Source organism: Aquarana catesbeiana, linkage group LG05 (assembly GCF_042186555.1).
Source record: "Aquarana catesbeiana isolate 2022-GZ linkage group LG05, ASM4218655v1, whole genome shotgun sequence".
NCBI classification, from domain to species: domain Eukaryota; kingdom Metazoa; phylum Chordata; class Amphibia; order Anura; family Ranidae; genus Aquarana; species Aquarana catesbeiana.
Window position 1 is genome coordinate 477257599 of NC_133328.1, and position 23274 is coordinate 477280872.

At 42.3% G+C, this 23274-nt stretch overlaps 1 protein-coding gene across 7 annotated transcripts in view; it reads right to left on the reverse strand.

Annotated features, from left to right (window-relative positions):
* OSBPL1A (oxysterol binding protein like 1A) overlaps positions 1-23274 on the reverse strand; it is a 185867-nt gene that overhangs the window by 24759 nt on the left and 137834 nt on the right. For all 7 annotated transcript variants that reach the window (XM_073631484.1, XM_073631486.1, XM_073631485.1 and 4 more), the window contains one exon: positions 11839-11914. In XM_073631484.1, the coding sequence (XP_073487585.1) occupies positions 11839-11914 (76 nt within the window). The remainder of the gene's footprint in view (positions 1-11838; positions 11915-23274) is intronic.

Here is a 23274-nt window from a genome sequence, read left to right on the forward strand (position 1 = left end):
CCAACCAATCTGCATGTCTCACTGACGATGTTTCGGCGAGACACCCGTCCCAGCAATTCCCTGCAGACAACTGCACTCCTAGAACCACAGGAGCTCCTTTGTTCTTCTTTTCTTCAGTCTCCTGTACTTCCTGGCCAGCGAACATGGCATTCCTGAGGCATGTACCAGAAGGCTAGGCTTGCTTGGCTTATAGAAACAGAGATTGCAGTATAAAGGTAATACTACACAAAGTGATATTTCCTGAGCACTCATAAAGAGGCGACTATTACAGTACACTGTTTTTGATACAACTGGTTGATTTCTGTGATACACATGATCAGTCCAAACACTGAAAAGGTTTCACACCTGTGGTGTCCCCATACCTCAGGAAGAGTAACAGAATGTGTTTTTTGGGGGGGGGGGGGGGGGGGGTCAAAGTATGTCCATGCTGTGCATGAAAAATATCTATAAACTGACAACTTTGTGTGTGTGTGTGGGGGGGGGGGTCAAAGTATGTCCATGCTGTGCATGAAAAATATCTATAAACTGACAACTTTGTGTAAAAAAAAAAAAAAAAAAAAAAAAAAAAAAGTGTTTTCATTATCTTTCCACATTTTCCAAAAATTTGTGGCAAAAAAATTAAAGTCTTCAAAAAACTCATTATGCCACTGGTCTGGTGACACTGACTGGTGTGGTGGTGATCAGAGACATTGTGACTGGCTGCTTAATTAGGCCTCCTGCACATAGCCATTTAGATGCAGCCACCAAATTTAACAAAAAAAACCACTTTTTGCTACTCCTGAGTATACAACATGTGTGGGACTTCCAGTGTTTTGACTGATTATGAACCAGACATTGTATCTTGTGTATCCCAAAAATCATCAGGCACCAGCAGAAACGTGCTGCTCTTTAGCAAATGCATAGCGGTCCATTAATATTTATTGCACCCCCACACATCCAAACATGCGGCACAAGAATGGTCAGGGACTTTTTCTTGTGGGAAATTAAGGAACAGCAGCACATTCAAATTAATGGGCTGTTATCTTATTACTTGATAACTTCATATAAAAAAAAATACATTTTCCTTTTCTTTTTTGCAGTTTCCAAAAACCTGAGGCAAAAAATTACATTTTCAAAAGATTCACTATGCCTTTCATAAAATAACTTGGGGTGTTTACTTCCAAAATGTGGTACATTTGTGGGTGTTTCTCCTGTCCTGGCACTTCAGGGACTCAAGAAATATGATAGGCATTTAGGAATTTTGACAGAGAATTTATGCACCCTGAAACCCCAACGTCGCTCAATTAATTTTGGGTCCCTCTATGGGTCTACGCTGTGAAAAAGGAGTAGCAGCATGTTTAAGGATGTAATTGTAAGTATGCCTATGCTGCGTTTGAGAAATAGCTTAATAAAAAGTGAACTTTGTAAAAAAAAAAAAAAGATAAATAAAAGACAAATTTTATTTAATTTCTTCATGTTCAATAAAATTGTAACAAAAAAATTACAACTTCAGAATACTCCCCATATTTCTTACTAATTACGTTGGACAGTCTACTTTCCAAAAAAAGGGGTAATTTGGGGGGTATTTCTGCTATCCTGGAAACCTGACCTCAAGAAATTAGATAGTCAGTCAGTACATCAGGACTGATCAATTTTCAAAAAATATACACACTATATTAGATCGATATATATATATATATATATAATCTCTAAACCGCTGGCAACAAAAGTGAGTACACCCCCAAGTGAAAATGCCCAAACTGGGCCCAAAGTGTCAACATCACGAAGCTGGTGGGTGTTAGAGACCTTGCGCTCCTCCACCTTCCATTTAAGGATGCCCCACAGATGCTCAATAGGGTTTAGGTCTGGAGACATGCTTGGCCAGTCCATCACCTTTACCCTCAGCTTCTTTAGCAAGGCAGTGGTCGTCTTTGAGGTGTGTTTGGGGTTGTTATGTTGGAATACAGCCCAGTCTCCAAAGGGAGGAGATCATGCTCTGCTTCAGTATGTCACAGTATATGTTGGTATTCATGGTCCCTTAATGAACTGTAGCTCCCCAGTGCCGGCAGCACTCATGCAGCCCCAGAACATGACACTCCCACCACTATGCTTGAATGTAGGCAAGACACACTTGTCTTTGTACTCCTCACCTGGTTGCCGCCACACACGCTTGACACCATCTGAACCAAATAAGTTTATCTTGGTCTCATCAGACCACAGGACATGGTTCCAGTAATCCATGTCCTTAGTCTCCTTGTCTTCAGCAAACTGTTTGCGTGCTTTCTTGTGCATCATCTTTAGAAGAGGCTTCCTTCTGGGATGACAGCCATGCAGACCAATTTGATACAGTGTGCGGCGTATGGTCCGAGTACTGACAGGCTGACCCCCCCCACCCCTTCATCCTCTGCAGCAATGCTGGCAGCACTCATACCTCTATTTCCCAAAGGCAACCTCTGGATATGATGCTGAGCATGTGCACTCACCCCTTTGGTCGACCATGGCGAGGCCTGTTCTGAGTGGAACCTGTCCTGTTAAACCGCTGTATGGTCTTGGCCACCGTGCTGCAGCTCAGTTTCAGGGTCTTGGCAATCTTCTTATAGCCTAGGCCATCTCTACGTAGAGCAACATTTCTTTTTTTCAGATCTTCAGAGAGGTCTTTGCCATGAGGTGCCATGTTGAACTTCCAGTGACCAGTATGAGAGAGTCAGAGCGATAACACCAAATTTAACACACCTGCTCCCCATTCACACCTGAGACCTTGTAACACGGACGAATCACATGACACTGGGGGGGGGGGGGGATGGCTAATTGGGCCCAATTTGGAGATTTTCACTTAGGGGTGTACTCACTTTTGTTGGCAGCGGTTTAGACATTAACTACTGTGTGTTGAGTTATTTTGAGGGGACAGCAAATTTACACTGTTATACAAGCTGTACACTCACTACTTCACATTGTAACAAAGTGTCATTTCTTCATATATATATATATATATATATATATATATATATATATACACATACACACACACACACACATACATACACACATATATATATATATATATATATATATATACACATACACACACATATATATTATATATATACATATATACACACATACATACATACACATACACACATATACATACACACACACACACACACACACATATATAAACCCTGGCCTGCGGTACCTTAAAAAAAAAAAAAAAAAAAAAAAAAAAACGGAAGGGATTCCCACAAATTCTGTTGACAAAAAAATAGCAAAAAGGAGAAATCGGCATTCATGAGGAACAAGGAGGTGTTGGCCATGAAGTGGAGGGACAAGAAAGATGTCCACATCCTCTCTACCATCCACAATGACACCGTGGTGGAGATCCAAAGAAGACGCGGCCCCATCGTAAAGCCCGAATGTGTCCACGACTATGATATGTACATGGGCGGGTGGATTTAAACGATCAGATGCTACAGCCCTATTTATCAACCAGAAAGTCCCATTATTGGTATAAGAAAGTTGAGTTTCACATGGCCCTTTTTAATTTGTTTGCCTGCTACCAAAAACCAACTCAAAACCAACATATCACCTACCTCAAGTATATTGAAGATATCGTCACTGCCCTCATTTACCAACAAGGTCCCAACCCCAGGAAGCATTCGCTCTGATAGTGTGAGTCGACTACACGAGCAACACTTTCCCTATAACATTCCCCCGACAGAATCTGGAAGAAGACGCCAAAAGAAATGCTGTGTATGCAGCAGAGGAGGAGTAAGAAGAGATACCAGCTATTATTGTCCCCAATGTCCCTCCCAACCTGGCCTTGCATCGGAGATTGCTTCAAAAATTATCATAAATCCATCCAATATTAGTTCCCCTTATTATTAACAGACAGCCATTTCCCCACTTGCCTGCTACCATGTTACTACCTTCCATGTTAACTGACCCTGGCCTGTTTACCGACGATGCCTCTGCCTACCGATTTAAACCACTTTTCTGACTTCCATGTGCACCAACCTTGGCCTGTTAATTGACCATGTTTTTGCCTGCCACTTGGACTGATCTTTTGGCCATCTACTTTAGTACACAGGGGTCTCACATATGAGGGGCTTCAGAATAGCGTTCTGAGTAGAAAACACCAGTTTTCGTTTTCTGTGCTCCCAGAACAGGGTCTGGTTGCCTGGAGGCTTCAAAGCGATTTGGGTGGGAGAAGCCTCTACCCCTATCCCCCTGGCACTGAGCTTGATGGTCCTTCCTGCTGCCTGGACCAATACTTTGGCTGTCCTGACCATATTGCTGCCTGTACTGACCCATGACATTATGGACCATGTTTCTTCCTGCTGCTTGGACCAATACTTTGGTTGTGTTGACCATATATCTGCCTGCTGCCTCTACTGACTTTGGACAGTATTTCTGCTGGGACACCTCTGCCTGCTACCTGGACCTGTGCTTTGGCTGTGCTCTGGCTGTGCTGACAGTATCTCTGCCTGTACGAACTATGGACAGTATTCCTGCCTGCATGATTGCTTTAGCTGTTGCTGACCTCATCCCTGCCTGCTGCCTGGACCGATGCTCTACTTTGTGGATCACTGAACTTCTAAAACCACAGGTAATCTTTTGTTATTTGGTATGTACCTGCTATGTGTTAGAAATATGAAGAGCCTTCAAAAATGTGATCGGTAGTGAGAAAATGATATGTGTAATTAATGCTGCTAAAATGCCTGGAGGTGCTATTTGGCTGTTGGGCCTCTGTATGTGGCCAGGCTGTGTAAAAGTCTCAAACATGTGGTATTGCCATACTCAGGAGGAGTAGCAGAATGTATTTTGGGGTGTCATTTTTGCTATGTACATGCTATGTGTTAGAAATATCTTATAAAGTGACAACTTTGTGTAAAAAAAAAAAAAATGCATTTTCATTTTTTTTCACATTTTCCAAAAACTTCTGGAAAAAATGAACTGTTCAAAAGACTCATTATGCCTCATAAAATTTACGTTGGGGTGTTTGCTTTCCAAAATGCAGTCAATTCCATTGTCCTGGTGCTCCAGGGCCTTCAAAAGTGTAATAGATGGTTGAGAAAGGAGATGTGCAATTTATGCTTGTAGAACACCTGAAGGTGCTACTTCAATGTTGGGCCTCTGTATGTGGTCAGGCTGTGTAAAAGTCTCACACATGTGGTATCGCCATACTCAGGAGGAGAAGCAGAATGTATTTTGGGGTGTAGTTGCAATTATGCATATGCTGTGTGAGAGAAATAACCTGTTAATATGACCAGTTTGTGTAAAAAAAAAAAAAAAAAATGTTAATTTTTCCCAAGAATTGTGGGAAAAAATTCCAATTTAAAAAAACTCACCATGCCTCTTAGTAAATACCTTGGACTGTTTACTTTCCAAAAAGGGGTAATTTGGGGGGTATGTGTACTTTCCTGGCTTGTTAGTGTCTCAAGAAATGAGATAGGCCTTCAGTACATCAGGTGTGATCAGATGTGATCCATTTTCAGTGATAGGCACCATAGTTTGTAGACTCTAACTTTCACAAAGACCAAATAATATACACTAATTTGGGTTATTTTTACCAAAGATATGTAGCAGTAAAAATTTTGGCACAAATTTATGAAGAAAAATGACTTATTTGCAAAATTTTACAATAGAAACAAAAAAAAAGTGTTTTTTTCAAAATGTTCACAGTTTTTTCGCTTATATCGCAAAAAATAAAAAACACAGTGGTGATTAAATACCACCAAAAGAAAGCTCTATTTGTGAGAAGAAAATGATAAAAATTTAGTTTGGATACAGTGTAGCATGACTGAGTAATTGTCATTCAAAGTGTGAGAGTGCTGAAAGCTGAAAATTGGTCTGGGCGGGAAGGTGCATAAGTGCCTGGTATTGAAGTGGTTAAAGGATATAGAATTCAGAGGCAGCTGGAAAGTCCAAAAACAGTCCAACTGAGGAGGTGGGAATTACCTAACAATAACAAAACAGTGAACTCAGGACTGCCTGTATGTCAAAGAGCTGCCTGAATGACCTTACACCCGAAGCAAGCATCAGATGAGGCATAAACATCCACTTGGTAAAACGTAAAGATTTGACTAATAAAAATATGTAAACTTTTCTCATTAGTGAAAAAGATGTCCACCCCCTGGGATACTAACAAGACAGAACCGTACTGGGAGTGGGAGAAGCTATACTAAGCTAGCAACTGTTTTTTTGTTTGCCAGTGTCCAAATAGTCCTGTAGACAGCAGTAAAAATAAAATGATCTCTAAATCCTGTGTCCCTAAAAGCCAAAGTGCAGCCAATATATAAAAACAGAAAAATTAGCACAAGGGACATACTGTGACTTACAAACAGTACCTTGTGCTCATGCCTCTTCTTTTAGTTGAAATCCTGCCTGTCACTGTAATCTTGTGCAGCGGGGGTTAATAGAACTAAGGTGCTGTTACAGGCTCTGATCAAAAGAGCCCAACTATGCCGAGCCTTTGTGCCCAGCAATTCCATTCTTAGAAGCCATACCACAGCTTCTATAAATGAAACATGCTCTATGAATGGGACGGGGCGGGGGGGGACAGACCTTTCAATAATCCACCCATCCTCCATTCTTAGATCCCGTTTCATTCATAGAAGCTGTAGTACGGCTTCTATGAATGGAGTAGCTGGGTGAAAAGGGTAGGTATAGTTGGACTCTCTTGATGACAGTCTGTGACAGCCCCTTAGTTATTTTAACCCCGGTCACACCAGAAGATTACAGCAGCGAGGGTTGGGGCATAGATGGAGGATGATTTCAGCTAAAAAAAGAGGAGGCATCAGCACAAGGGATCTATCCTACTGACTGTAAGTTATTACCTTTGTGCCGATTTCTGTGCTTTTTATTTCGCACTTAGGCTTTAATGAACAAGAAAGAAATATGAATGTTACTGGAAAGCCTCCCATTCCCCACCAAGGTATAATATCTACAGATGAAAATATAAAGGAATATCTACAGATGAAGATATAAGACTGACAAATTAATATTAAACAAGCAAAGAATGTTGTTTGGACTATGTAACATCGATTTAGATGGAGGCATGCACCTTCTGTGTCCTAATAGACACAATAGCAGGAATAGGATTACATGCATATAAATAATTACTGCTATCTCATCACTGCAGTGCCTGCATACACATTAGCTTTACAGCTACTAATACACAAAATTATAATTTCCCTCCAAAAGCTCAATTAGAAATACAAATTGGCTATCAAGTTACTAATCAAAGCATGCCTAACTTTAAAACACCAATAAACCTAAAATAGAGTTCCATATCTTATTTATTACAGGTATTTATATAGCACTGACAATTTACACTTAGCCTTACGTACTGTATATTGTACATTCACATTAGTCTCTGCCCCAAGGATCTTACAATCAAAGGCCCTGACCAGATTTGCATACATGCACATTTTAAAGCCAATCTAGGCAGGAGCCAAGCATGTCTACCTAGCAGCCTGTCTTTGGAGGGGAAGGAAACCGGAGTACCCAGAAGAAACCCACACAAAAACACATGTACAGATATGAATGAAAAATAAGTCATCTAGTCTTGCACAAAAGTAGATTTGCTGTTTTAAATCTTGCTCGAAGCCTATTTTTGTAAAATATCGTCCAGATAAAAAGCATGGCCATCAACCAAAAGATTTGCTCATCAACCAGGAGAAATCTGTCCATCTTTGAAGCCACCAGGGCCTGCTATGATTTTCTTTCTGAAAGAGGGGTGCAACCCATTTGTGGTGAACATTCCTTCCCACTTCTGTATGAAGAATGCAAAGTAACGCAGAAAATGAGTTTAAGGAAGTGTTATTTATCAAAGTCTTGTTATGGTTTCTAAACAGGACAACCATAGTATGCAGTGATAGAAGTGGTCACATCTAAAGCTCACCATACAGGATGTCTGTTGGCTTCCACAAGAACACAGCTACCTTAGATACTGGTATTCTTAAAAATGAACTGGACTCTGAAGGAAATGGTGCCCAAAAAAAGGCAGGCAGAAGGCAAAAAAGACTGGCCTCCACTATTGCCCATGATTTCCCTGAAGCTGATCTTACCCCATTACGGCTTATGTGAAGGCAGCCATCTTTGCTTTCATGTGTCTGAGCCCACAGCAGGAGCATCCCTATTGGCATGCAGGGTGCTGTGAGATTCAACACTACAATCACCCTCCGCATAATGCAGTGATTGGCGGTGTCTTAATAACATCAAAGACCAAAAGTAAAAAGCACGGAGCTGGGGGGGGGGGGGCTCTGACTACCACAGAGCAAGGGGGGAGCACCACTACTGAGCAGCAAGAGGGAACACTGACCTTCACTAATCAGCACGGAGGGAACAAAGTGGGCATAATGAACATAGGAGGCGTACTTACTACCAATGTAAGGGGCTACAGACACTAACCAACAAAGAAAAGGAGCACAGAAACTAACCACTCTTGGTATTTTTTCCTCCTTTTAACCACCAATGACAGGCACTTTTACCTTCAACTGAACACTGATGTTGGTCCAATATGAAGTATTTTTTCCTCTCCCTCAAAAAAAAAAACAAAAAAAAAAAAAAAACACCAACACTGTTCTTTTTTCATCCCCTGATCACTGATGCCAGATATTTAATCTCACCCTGGCCATTAATGCAATTTTTTTCTCCTGCTGGCCACCAATGCTTTTCATTTTTTCTTCTAATTGACCACAGACACCGGCCATTTCCGCCTGTAGTTATAAATGACCAACAAATTACAAATGCTTCGAAAAAGTCAGGAGATGTAACTATAGTCTGGGTCAGATTCGCAAGGCAACCAGAAGTGATGTTCTGATGTCAGTGAAGAAGGGGGATCAGGTGAGATGCTTTCTTAAAGGTATACTTGTGGTTTCTCACACATGTCTTTAGGAGATTTGATGGGCTTTTTGATATAATATATTTTGTGAGTGGCTTTTTATTGAATTTTAACAGCTGTTTTTTAGATTTACTCTATTGGCTTTGCTTTTCCTTCTTCCTGGGGTTTTGTGACAAGCTCACTAAGAGGAGAATGGATGAAGAAACAGATCTGTTGGAGACTATATTTTAGCACAAAAGGCGCTATTGCTCATCATTCAGATAAGCAACTAGAGTCGTGAGTGTAAGGGAGAGAGGGGAATGTGTGACCTACCACAGGGGGTTTGAAGTGGATCACGTGCTCACATCACAGGAATAGATTATATATTGTGTTTGTTATACGATATTGGTGGAATGGACTATTGAGCACTCTTATATCACATGTTATGATATCATTTTAATAAGTTTCATGTGGAACGCTGAATTTATGTTTATGATTTAATTTACATAGCGCTACCTTGTACCTAGATTATGAATTAATGTGATTTACATATTTTGCTCCTGCTGACCAGCAATATAAAGGGCACTATGACACATACTGCTTACCACTGCAGTCTATACATTAAGCACTTATGTAAAACTGATCGCTGTACATTATATACTCCTGACCAAAATGATTATAATGCCAACTGTAGTAGTCCCAATAGTAGCTTCTGACTATTTTAATGTTAAAGAGGTTATTCACCCTTTTTGAAATCTTTATTAAAGTCAGAAGCTATAAATACAAAGGAGGAGGGAGAGATCAGGGTTGTGGAGGGAGATGTGTGCAGAGGTGAGGAGTGGGGGAGAGTGGTGCAGCATACTCCTGAACGCTGCACAGTCCCGAGCTCTGCACTGTGCACGCCACGCAGTCCCGAGCTCTGCACTCTGCACGCCATGCAGTCCCGAGCTCTGCACTCTGCACGCCATGCAGTCCCGAGCTCTGCACTCTGCACGCCACGCAGTCCCGAGCTCTGCACGCCACGCAGTCCCGAGCTCTGCACGCCACGCAGTCCCGAGCTCTGCACGCCACGCAGTCCCGAGCTCTGCACTCTGCACGCCACGCAGTCCCGTGCTCTGCACTCTGCACGCCACGCAGTCCCGTGCTCTGCACTCTGCACGCCACGCAGTCCCGTGCTCTGCACGCCACGCAGTCCCGTGCTCTGCACTCTGCACGCCACGCAGTCCCGTGCTCTGCACTCTGCACGCCACGCAGCCCCGAGCTCTGCACGCCACGCAGCCCCGAGCTCTGCATTCTGCACGCCACGCAGTCCTGAGCTCTGCACTCTGTATGTAGTGCAACCCCAACCCTGCACTCTGTACACAGCGCATCCCTGAACTCTACACTGTTACGTAGCACACTGCTGAACTCTGCACGGCACTGAATGCCGCATACTCCTGAGCACTCATATGCATCTGAGTAGATACATAGGGGTTTATTTACTAAAGCTGGAGAGTGCAAAATCAGGCTCACTTCTGCATAGAAACCAATCAGCTTCCAGGTTGTATTGCCAAAGCTTAATTGAACAAGCTCAGGTTAGAAGCTGATAGCAAGGATGCACAGCGGCACCAGATGTGTGACTACAGCAGTTATAGTAAATCTACCCCATAGTCTTAGAAATGCAACCAGCCTTTTGAGGGCAACTATAATGCTGATGCAGCCCACAATAAAATGGAGTTTGACACCCCTTGGCCTAGGCAATCCTACCAGAAGTGGGTAGCTGTCAAAACCAGGCACCCGCTCGCCCCCCCTCCCAAAAAAAAAGTTCCAAAAGTAGAAGGGAGGCGTGGGGGAGGGCATAAAGTGGAACCTCTCCTTTAGGGTGAAGTTCCACTTTAAGTTCTTCTTTAAGGGTAAGCTCAAAGTGTCTGTATTCTTTATTTTTTTTTTTTTAAACGACACTACTTTAGGTTTATGTGCGTTGGTGAAATTATCACTTGTGGTACAGTAGTTAAGGAGTATTTTGTGGGTAGAAAGCTTGCAGTATATGTGTGCATTGTGTACTGGAAGTAGGTTTAGACATGTTCTTTAGGCCATGCCCTGCATCCAGTGCAATTTCTTTTCAGATTCAAGGTGTTAAGATAAAGGTTGGGTCTGTGAGACTCTGACTTGTAGCACATTAATTTTAGCATATTTGAGGGTACTGAAGGATTGTGATGTATGTTTGCCATGTATACAGCGAGTAGGCTCCGTTTTTGTTTTTTTTAAACTGTTAACCTTCAAACCACCCCACCGTTAGCACAATTTCATTACTTTTGCTTTCTTAAGCCAGCCATAGACCGAGCAAGTTTTTTTTGCTGCAACCACAGGCTGCAGGAAAGAAATTCGCTTAATTACCCCATCAACAGACAGTGTTGACAGGGGAATCCCTCCCACCGAGCTATTGTATTCTCCCAGCAGGAGGATGGGGGAGGAGGGGGCAGAAATTTTGTAGATCGCTGCAATCTTTGTGCAGAGATCTTACATGGAAGAGGGAGCAGGTACCTGGTTTTGACAGGTATCTGCTCCCCTCCAAAAACCCAAAAAGTGCCAAATGTGGTAGGGTGTGAACAAACGGAATTTCCCCTTTTGGGTGGAGCTCCACTTTAAAGTGCATCTAAAACCCAAGACCAAAATGCAATAGAACATATAATACAATTTACTAGTCCTTTGGTGTGGTGCCTGTGTTAATTTTCTTTTTTCCTTTTATTTTTCCCCGGTTCTCCTGCAAATAACACACCATTGGTAGCTTATAAAAATAGCTGGGAAGGAATACAGCTCACATGAAGTGTACTTGCTGAAAAGGTTTTTAGCTTAAAATAAAAAAAACTACTGCAGCCACAACATCTAGGAACTGTACAATGCAATACATTTTTGTTCTTGGGTTTAGTTAGTAAACATTAATACAAACTGGCTCATAGAATATCTCATAGAAAACAGAAATGTACTTTTTTACACAACATTGTAAACTCAAAAGATTATCGGAGAAATAACATAAGAAATAGGTAAATGCTTACCATTCCAATGCATTTTCTTAAAATACTCCAAATACTAAAATCGTTTCTGGAAAACATTGGTGATGGTAAACTTGTTCTGAAGAAAAACAAAAGATGAAAAAGTTAGATAAATTCTTAGAGGACTGTTCACACATAAATGTGCATTAAATGCATAAGGATGCTCGAAAAATGGGTGTGTATTGCCTTCCATTGACATGCAACAATGCATATGTTTAGATGTGTTGACACGTGTATGAAGTAAGGGAGAAAGATGGAGAGAGACAAACACATTTTTATTTTGCAGAGGCATTGGCAAACGGGATGTCTAGCGTAACAGCCCCAATCATTGTCACTGCACTAGCTATACTAAGAAGGAGGAGAAGCAGATGAGGAGATTGGTGCTTATGAGTACATCGATTGTTCACACAACATGAAAGTAAAGGGCAGTTTTGGACCTTATAGCAGGACGTACGATATCACACACTCATCTACTTCTATAAACCCTGCCATTGAGACACCTTACTATCCAGCTTTCCACTGCATACTCTCTACTTCCCCTCTAAGATGGCTGCCATATGGGTCTTTGTAATTGACAAAATAATATAAAAAGACTTTTCTTTTCTCAACAGACTTGTGTTGGTGTGCATTTATGTGCACTGCGTTGTGCAATGTACAAAATACATGTGCAAAATACATACATGTAGCATTTTAATGTAACATACTGCACATGACACTAGGGTTGTGAACAGAACACATAGAAAACAAGTGTTTTCTATGTCTCCTTGCGGTGCCTTTATTCTTCCAGTGCGGTAAAATGCAAGTCACCGCTGTGTATGTGTGAGCAGGGCCTAAGGGAGCCAACAGCTCTATATGGAGTAATGTACAGTTTCAGTGTATACGTGCGGAAGGTACTTCACTGCAGAGAGAACATCACCCTATTTTGTATATTTAACCACTTGCCGACTGGCTCACCCCGATATAAGCCAGCAGAATGGCTCCGCTGGGCAAAACAATGTATGGGTACGTTGTGCCCTTTAAGAGCCACCGGGGGCCTGATGCGCATGGCCGGCCGGCCACCCACGGTCGCGGGCATGAGAGACAGCACGGGGATTTGTGTGTGTAAACAAATCCCTGTTCTGTAAGGGGAGAGGAGACATATCATTTGTTCCTACTAAGTAGGAACAAACGATATGTCTCCTTCCCCAATCAGTCCTATCCCCATACAGTTCGAACACATCCAGGGAACACACATTTAACCCCTTGATCACCCCCTAGTGTTAACATCTTCCCTACCATTTACACAGTTATCAGTGCATTTTTATAGCTCTGATCACTGTATAAATGCTAATGGTCCCTAAAATGTGTCAAAAGTGTCCGATCTGTCTGCCGCAATGTCGCAGTACCGCTAAAAATTGCAGATCACCACCAATACTAGTAAAAAAAAAATAAATCAATAAATAATAAAAATGCCATAAATCTTTCACATAGTTTGTAGACCCAAAAACTTTTGCGCAAACCAATCAATATTCGCTTATTGCGATTTTTTTTTTTTTGCCAAAAATATGTAGAAAAATATTTTTTGGTCTAAACTGATGAAGATATTAGTTTAAAAAAAAAAAAAAAAAACATTTTTGGGGATATTTATTATAGCAAAAAGTAAAAAAAAAATTTTTTTTTCAAAATTGTTGATCTTTTTTGTTTATAGCGCAAAAAATAAAAACGGCAATGGTGATTAAATACCACCAAAAGAAAGCGCTATTTCTGGGAAAAAAGGACACAAATTTTGTTTGGGCACAGCCCTCGGGATTTCACACTGGAGAGACAGGAGCGGCTCTTTACTATTTTTAGTGCTGTAGCGCCTGTTAAGCGCCTCAGTGTGAAAGGGGTCTAAGGGTAAAGCTATAGTAGGCTCTATACCATGCCAGATCTTACTTGCAGTTCAATTAAATCATTTTTTTAATGTCCTCTTTAAGGTTCCCTGCTTCCAGTGTATGTAAAAGAGTAGGCACCCCCCCTCCTCTCCTAATGTTACAGCATTCAGTGCCTGAGCAAACAAAAGATAGGATTTTTAAAACAGCTTACCTGTAAAATCCTTTTCTTGGAGTACAACATAGGACAAAGAGCCTCAAGTAATTACTTGGTGGGTTACGGGCCTACCTTCAGGGGTTGACACTGGTATAACCAATACAGGAAGTTGACTCCCCTATATAACCCCTCCTCCTTCCAGGAGTCCTCAGTTTTTGTAGCCAAGCAATATAAGTAATATACTCTCACCCCATAAAACAGAGGGGCGGGAGCTCTGTGTCCTATGATGTACTCCAAGAAAAGGATTTTACAGGTAAGCTCTTTATCATACATCATAGGACACAGAGCCTCAAGTAATTACTTGGGGGGTGTCCCATAGCAATGCTACTTGAGGGGAGGGAGACACAACCTGTAGGGCACCCCCAGACCTTAAGGAATTATACTGCTGCCTGCAGCACACTGCGCCCAAGGCGATATCCTCATTCCATCTTACATCTACTTGATAAAACTTGGTAAATGTATGTACTGAAGACCAAGTTGCGGCCTTGCAGATCTGAGACATGGAGGCCTGGTGACGCACTGCCCAAGAAGCACCAACCGCTCTAGTAGAGTGCGCCTTAACTTGAAAAGGGGGACTCTTTCCCCTTAAATCATAAGTTTGAATTATAACTTGCCGAATCCACTTAGCCACAGTGGATTTTGACGCTGCCTGTCCTTTCTTAGGACCCTCTGGCAGAATAAATAAGACATCAGTCTTACGAATCTGAGCAGTTTTCTTTAAATAGATCTTCACTGCTCTCACCACATCAAGACAATGTAGTGACTTTTCTTCCTTGTAAGATGGTTTTGGAAAAAAACAATGGCAGGACAAGATCTTCATTCACATGAAAGCCTGAAACGACTTTTGGCAAAAAGCCTGGACGAGGGCATAACACCACTCTGTCCTCATGAATAATCAAATATGGCTCTTTACAGGAAAGAGCAGCCAATTCTGAAACCCTCCTTGCTGAGGATATAGCAACTAAAAATATCAGCTTCCTAGTCAGAAGGACTAAGGGAAAATGCTGTAATGGTTAGAATGGCGGTTTTTGTAACACTGACAAAACTAAATTCAAGTCCCAAGGGCTTAAGGGTGATTTAACTAGCGGATTAATCCGCATCGCTCCTTGCATGAAACCCCGGACTAAAGAACGCGTAGCAAGTGGTCTTTGAAATAAACTTGATAAGGCTGATACTTGGCCCTTAATAGTACTCAGGGCCAACTTCATCTCTACGTCTACTTGTAGAAAGGCAAGAATCCTGCCTTTAATATATCTCCGAGGGTGCCAACCCTTGGATTCACACCAGGAAACATAAGCTTTCCAGACTCCATAATATATAGCTCTAGAAGCTGGCTTCCTAGCATTAATTAAATTAGAAATAACTGCCCTGGAAAGCCCACGTCTTTTCAGAATGTGGGTCTCAATAGCCAGGTCGTTAAATTTAGCATTCATAAAGTAGGATGGATTATCGGCCCCTGTGAGAGCAGGTCTGGCCTTAGTGGAAGGGACCACAGATCCTCCACTGCCATCTTTACGACCTCTGCATACCATGACCTTCTGGGCCATGCTGGTTCTGCCAGAATTACCGGTTTTCTTTCCAGCTTGATCCTGCAAAGAAGTCCAGGCAGTAACTGAATAGGGGGAAATACATAGATCAGTAAAAGCTGATCCCACAGTATCACAGTATCACCAATGCATCTGTTCTGCATGCGAATGGATCCTTTGTTGTGGACACAAAGTTGACCAACTTTATGTTGCACTGGATGCTAAAAGATCTAGATCTGGAGTCCCGCATCCTTGACAAACAGCCTGAAACATGTCGGGGTGAATAGACCATTCCCCTGGGAATAATCTGCTGGCGGCACATGTAGTGCGCGTGCCAATTCTCTATTCCCGGAATGAAGACTGCCCATGGGCACGGAATATTTCTTTCTGCCCAAGTTAGAATATGGTTCACTTCTCTCTGCACTGAGAGATTCTTGGCGCCCCTTTTGGTGATTGATATAGGCCACAGCCGTGGCATTGATGGATTGGATCCTGTCGGGACAATCCCTTAACCTGGAAGTCCAGGCTTTTAGAGCCAGACGCACTGCCTGAATCTCTAGGATGTTGATGGGCAAGGCTCTTTCGGTTCTTGAACAATGTCCTTGGACAGTTGTCTTCTCTGTCATTACCACTTTCAAGATAAGTGGTCTGAAGGATTTACCCTTTAGGACATTCTTTAGCAACCACCAATTGAGGCTTTGGGACACCCTTGCGGACAGCCGCATTGGCAAGTCCAAAGCTTGGATCGTTTTGTTCCAAGCAAATAGAATACTGTTTTGCAACAGTCTCGAATGGAACTGGGCAAAGGGAACTGCTTCGAATAAAGCCACCATCCTTTCGAACAACCTCATGCAAAGGCGAATGGAGGGACCTCCTTTTGACCTGACCATCCACACCAACTCTTTTATGGAGTTGTGTTTTTTTTTTTTTTGGGCAAGAAGACCCTTTTTCTGGGCTGTATCTATGATCAGACCCAAATACTGCAGCCCTTTTTTTAGCAATTTTAATGGAGACTTTACTAGGTTGAGAACGCAACCCAGACCTTTCCAGGTAACTGGTTGTAATGCGTACACCTTACTCCGAACAGCGATTGGTCTATTAGCAAATGGATCGTCTAGGTATGCCAATACTGTTAAAGCCCTGTGCCCTTGACCTGGCTACAGGTGGGGCTAGCACTTTTGTGAAAACTGGAGGTGCTGTAGCTAGCCCGAAGAGCAAGGCTATAAACTGAAATGCTGCTGTTCTACTTCGAACCGCAGAAACCTTTGGTGAGCGGGAAATATATGGACATGCAGATATGCATCCCTGATGCCGATAGGCGGCAGAAGTTTTCCTTCTTGCAGGATAGAAACTACTGACTTGATCGACTCCATAGAAAGGAGCGGATCTTCAGGAACTGATTTAGATTCTTTTAGATCTAGAATGGATCTGTTGAATTTCTGCGTGGCTCTGTACATGTACAGGAAATGCATTAAAAAGGCAGTGAAGGTTCCAAGGAACCTAAGAAAAAACAGAACTATCAGCTGACTCTACTAGAGGTAGCTTGAAAGAGGCACAAATCATCTCTGTAAGAGGTTTGTACCAGCAATTTCTCAGGATTGCGAAGCTGAAAAAAAGTTAAACTCTAGTTGTCTCCTCTGCAGAGGAGTACTCGGTTTGCCTTTCTTCCCGATTACCTGAGGGTAATCCTTCATCCTCTACCCACTGTTCCCTTGATAAGGGATCTCAGGTGGGGGAGGGGGATCTAACACGCTTCCCATCCTTGGATAGCGGATGCGATTAAAGTCACTACTTTTCCTGCTAGGCCCTGCAGGGCGGAGGAAAAACGCATCTTCAATCCTGTATACAGGGGCTGAATATTTTCTCCTCTTAGGCTCAGTTTCCACTATTGCAACCCCAAAGTTGCGTGATTTTACCGTGATCTTTTGCCGCCAAGAATATGTCGGGGCGCGATTTTGATGTGACAGGAAACAATGCCTGTGTATTCTAGAGGTCTATGGACCTCAAGTCGCATCAAAGTGGTACCAAAGTAGTGCAGAGACTACCTTGAAGTCGCACAGATCTGAACAGTACTCCTTGGAAATCATGTCCTAGAGTCTGACGTTGGAGGCCGTCACCGCTGCCTAGAGGCAGCTGCCCCTGCGCAGGGGAAGGAATCCGTTTAAGTGACTTGTCCAAGGTCACAAGGAGCCAACGTGAGGACGAGGTCCCACGTCTTCCAGGAAGCCTCCCATGGCTACGCTGGCCGTCAGAGTAGTTAACCTGTGAGGAGTGGCTTCTTCACTAGTGAACGCCGACATGTGGATCTGAACCCATGTCTGTCAGGAAGTCTCCCATGGCTGCACTGGCCATCAGAGTACTTAACCTGTGAGCTGTTGTGGCTTCACTTTAAATAAAAGGACATTTATACCTTCTTTTGGACAAATGAGCTTTACTGCTAGAAATCATTTGGATGTATTTCACCAAACCTTCCCCAATGAAAAGGGAAACTAGTCAGACATCCTTTTTTGCAAGATGCTTCGGCTGACCAACCCTTTTAACCACAGGGTCCTGAGAAGCCAAAGAAGGGACCTGGACTTTCAGCTTACTTTGTTAGGAGTAGTATAAAAAGTGGAATGAACCATCTCTGTAAGAGTTTGTACCATCAATCTGTCAGACTGTGAGGTTGCATAAGGTTTATCAACTGTTGTTTCCTCCACAGAGGAAAAATTTGGCTTGTTTTTCCCTGTGATCACCTGAGGATAACACCTCATCCTGTGCCCACCGTTCCCTTGGAAAAAGGGGGTTTGAGGTGAGGGAGGGGGATCTAGCATGCTTCCTATCCTCTTGGATGGAGAATGCGATTAAAGCTGCTAATCTTCCTTCTAAGCCCAACAGGGCAGAGGAGAATGCATCTTCAGTCACATACAAAGGGGCTGAAGTGTGAAAAGCAGTTGCACCACCAATTGCTTCCAATGACTCACCCTGGCTTGCCATGTCAGGTCTCTCCGGAGAGGATGACTGAGTGGAGGCATGACTGGAGTTCCCAGCGCCTGGGGGTGGAATCCTTGGTACCTTTGTGGTACACTGGAAATCAAATGTGCTAAGCACAACAGCAGAGGCACTTTAACAAATTATGGTATTTGCTGAACAATAGTTTTAGCAAAAGAAAACAATGTCACCATAAGGATCAGCCTTTGATGCTGAGTACCATAATATTTCCTGTGCTGGAAATGCCTGTTTACACACCTTAAATGCCCAGCGCTCCTGTGTCTCTTAGTGTGACAGACTTCTGTCTTCAGCATATGAACTGAGAGCGTCTGTGTTAAGCCTCAGGTGAGAACCTGATTACACATAAGTGTCAGCTATTACCGCACCTCTCCAGGACGAGAGGGGAGGGGAATTTTTATCAGCAGTGTTTGTTAGGCTCCTAGTTTTAAAGGAAGACCACTTTATACAAAAAAGTGCAAATGGCTGGTTTTGTATGTTCATAAACTACTGCTGTAACCCCTTTAGATCCCTCAGAAGAGGAACACCATCTGTTCAATTAAGAACTCCCCTCTGGCTGCAGGGACCACACCCACTGCTATAGCCAGACACAGAGCTGCTGAAAAAGGCATCGTACTAGGTAAATGTAATATACTCCCTCTAGAGGAGACATTTTAAAGGCATACAGTTATACATTTTATATATGTATTTTTTGGAGAAAAGGGCATAGGTGGACTTTTTACAGTTCCTAGGCTTCTCCCCTTACCTTATCCTCGCTGCAGGATACTGCTGATTTAACAGACAGATCCAACTTTCACCCATCACGGCGGGCAGCGTGGTTAAACCTTCAAAGACTGGGGCCCTTTTTAATAGGGGTTCTGCTCCTTTGGACCTGTATAGCACCCCTCAGGAACAACTTTAGGTAATATGAAAAACCAAAAAGAGTCCTGGTTCCTAGGGTCCAGCTCTCAAAGAGAAGCTTACAGGCAAAAGCTCGTTCTTCAATGTGAGGCCCAGGTACCATCCTATGGCCTCAGTGGCGAGGATGGATCCGGTTGTGGAGGTTTTTTAAATCCAGCATGGATCCCTCCCTGGAACTCCTCAGAGCACATCTTCACTCGTGACCAACACCTTAGACACTGGCGAAAAAAACTGAGGACTCCTGGAAGGAGGAGGGGTTATATAGGGGAGTCAACTTGTTGTATTGGTTATACCAGTGTCAACACCTGAAGGTAGGCCCATAACCCACCAAGTAATTACTTGAGGTTCTGTGTCCTATGATTTACGATAAAGAAAGTCTGTTTTCACAGGATCTTCTGGCTCCACTGGACCTTTAACGAGAATTCCAGCAAAGTTGCAGGTAATATCTGGCAACTTCTGATGGCTACTGTGCAGCTGCTTTTTTAGTTTTATACAGGGCAGTACACAGTTGCTTTGAGTCATTTATATAGTGCTGACATTATGTCATTAATGCAAGTCTCTACCAAGCCAGCAAATCTATCGGGTTTGGATTTTGAGTGGAATGTATTTCACAGAGGAATCCAGTGCAAGCACAAGGAGTACATATTAGCTCATGTAGCGAGTGTTAGCTGGAAATGCACGTTGATCCTGTAACTGCAAGGAAAGTGTGTTAAAAATAATAAAAAAAACAAAAAAAAATTAAGTGGTAAATTAAACAACTGATATTTTTTACAGTGTATAAAAATTACCTTCCAATGGAGAAGTATAATACTCCATGTCATGAATGTCATGCTGAATGAAAACATTCAGAGGTCCTTTTTAGTTCAGGTTTAGGTGCGTTATGGTGGATAGGGAAAAAGTCCTGCTGCTGTATGTTTGATATGATTTTCAGAAAGAGGAATTACATTAAGTTTGACAGAGACATGTGTAGCATGCACAACACTTAAACTTAAAAAGTGTAGATGTGAATAGGGCCTTGTATGTATTGCTGTCTAGGCAAGAAATAGTTTGGAAGATACCCAATTTTGCCTTTGTTGGTGAGATGGGCCTTGGACAACACCCCAGTTACTGGCTGGCTTGATGAAAGGGTTGTCATTATGTCTACTATCAAAGAACTAGTAAACTTGTCCCTACTGCATGATGCCTGCAATAAGAGCATACAGTATATGCTTATGCATGTGGTCTGTTTCCCACCCTATATCTCTGTGCCCAGTTTCCGCTTATACCAATTACATGCATATTCTGACTTCTCAAAGTCAACACTCCTCCTACTCTGCCCACAATTTCTTCAGCAGCCTACATTTTTCAATCTCTTGCTCACCCACAGAGAAATTTAATTTGCAGGTGAAACCTTACTGAAGAGTGTGGCTTTGTAGGAGGAAGGCAGAAAGACCACAAACGGGATTTTACTTATGCAGACGACTGACATCCTCAGTTCTAGCAAAGTAGTAACTATCATTGTGCACAAATACTATTGACATAATTTATAAAGGACTCACAAATAGGGAAACATTATTTATAGTACTGAGGAACTGAATCTAGTCCCTCTTGAGAAGAGGAGATTAAGGGGGGATATGATCAACATGTACAAATATATAAGAGGTCCATATCGTGAACTTGGTGTTAAGTTATTCACTTTAAGGTCATCACAGAGGACAAGGGGGCACTCTTTAAGTCTAGAGGAAAAAAGATTTAAATCTCCAAATACTGAAAGGTTTCTTCACATTAAGAGCTGTGAAAATGTGGTATAGACTCCCTCCAGAGGTGGTTCTGGCCAGCTCAGGAGTTTGCTTTAAGAAAGGTCTGGATTCTTTCCTAAATGTACATAATATAACTAGGTACCAACATTTATAGGTAAAGTTGATCCTGGGGAAATCCTATTGCCTCTCGGGGATAAGGAAATAATTTTTTCCCCTGCAGGAGCAAACTGGATCATGGTTTGCTGGGGTTTTTCGCATTCCTCTGGATCAACTGTGGGTGAAGGATTGTGTATATGGGATTGTATTTTTTTTTTTTTTTGGTTGAACTAGATGGACTTGTGTCCTTTTTTAACCTGACTAACTATATAAACTATGTAACTGCTGTAAGTAACCCCTTGAGTTTTTGTTTTTTTTGATACTTGAGACCCATTGTGGCTGGATAAAAAATAGAGACAGAAATGCCCTTGGAGAGGGGCCCTCAAATTTTTCCAAAAGGGCCAGTTTCCTGTCCTTTAGACTTGGTTGGGGCTTTACTGTGGCCAGTGGGGAAAAGTCCTATTGTCAGTGGTCACTTAGAGTAAACAATGCCCCCCAGGCTTGGTCGAAAGTGAGGGTAAAAAATGCACCAGGGTTGGTGAGCAGAGGGAGTAAATCGTGACCTATAATCTGTGGTAAGTGGGAAATGAGAAGTGGAAGGAACACAGCCTTATCATTGGTGTCAGTGGAAGAGATAGTGCCTCATTATTGGTATCAGTGGGAGAAATAGTGCCTCATCCTTGATGTCAGTGGAAAAATAGTGCCCCATTATTAGTATCAGTGGAAGAATAGAAGAATAGTCCCCACACATTATCAGTGGGAGGAATAGTGCTCCATTTATTGTATTAGTGGAAGGAATAATGCCCCATTCTTGGTGTCAGTGAGAGAAATAGTGCCCCTTCAATAATGTCGGGATCCGCCCAGATGCCTGACCGGTAAATGGCTCAGGCTCTCAGCATACCAGTGAGCGCTGGAGGGCCACTGCAGAGAGAAGTGGCCGACAGTGTCAAAGGAGAGCATCATTCAAAAAAATATGTTTGGACTGGGATTCCAGCAGGGGAGGCTGCATTTATTTCCCATAATTACTTCTGTATTTTAAAGCAGCGTGTCTGAATTAATAGTATGTGCATGATTGATTGTTCTTATAATGGGCTGGAGAGTACTTTTACTTTTTATAGTAAGGGCTCATTTACACCAGCAAGCCACGTTTAAATGTACAGCTGCTGGTGTGTGCTGAGATGAACAGTGCTGATATGCCTATCCTGTCACATCACACGGTTTACTTTTTTGTTAGAACTTTCAGAAGTTACATTTTATGCAGTTCTATTTACTGCAATGGTATTGCAATGCAGTAGTTTGCATCACAAGACCATGCACTGAAAAAAGTAGTGCATGCCACCACATCACAGTAGTGGGAACAGGCTTCATAGAAAACAAGGCAAAAAAATTATTTTTTTAATCATGTTTTTCTCTGCAAAATAAATTTTCCCTTTGTTTTATCCCATTCATGAAGATACGTGAAATTCACTTTGGAGGTAAACATTGACTCTGATTTAAGGACTAGAGCATGTCTTCTATAAAAGCTTATATAGATAAATGCAGTCGAAAAAACACAAAGACATTAAAACACCAAGTAATTTAAAGAAATATGTATGCTGCCATCATTCACCTCCCCTCTTCAAAATGCTAGAGGCCCATTTGCCATGTTAAATCAGCCTAATGTTTTCCAAGCCTCTAACTTGGAACCAGTACGCAGATCTGGAATTCTGCTTCAATGGCTTCATTTAGGTTCTGGGTCAGAAACTCAGAAAGTAGGCCAGCAACCAGCATTTTTTGATAAGGCGGACAGGAATGACAACCTGCAGATTTCTTCAAGTACAATTTACCAATTTAGGCATTATTTAGAACTTCAGCCAAAACTTTTTTTTGAAGTGGGGACGGTTTTAATTGGGGCCCCATCAGAAAAGGATTCCCCTTCACTTAATTTTTTATCTCATGGATAATGAAGAGAAAAGTGAAGTGGGAATATCCCAAAAGTGAAGGCAAAGCAAGTGTCCTCCATATGTAGATTTCCTCTCTCCAGCTTTTCAGGAGACAACCATCAAATTTTGGATTTGCCCTCCTATTCTGTTCCAGTGAATATTGTCCCTGAATACTGAGGGAGATGTCTGCAATGTGGACAC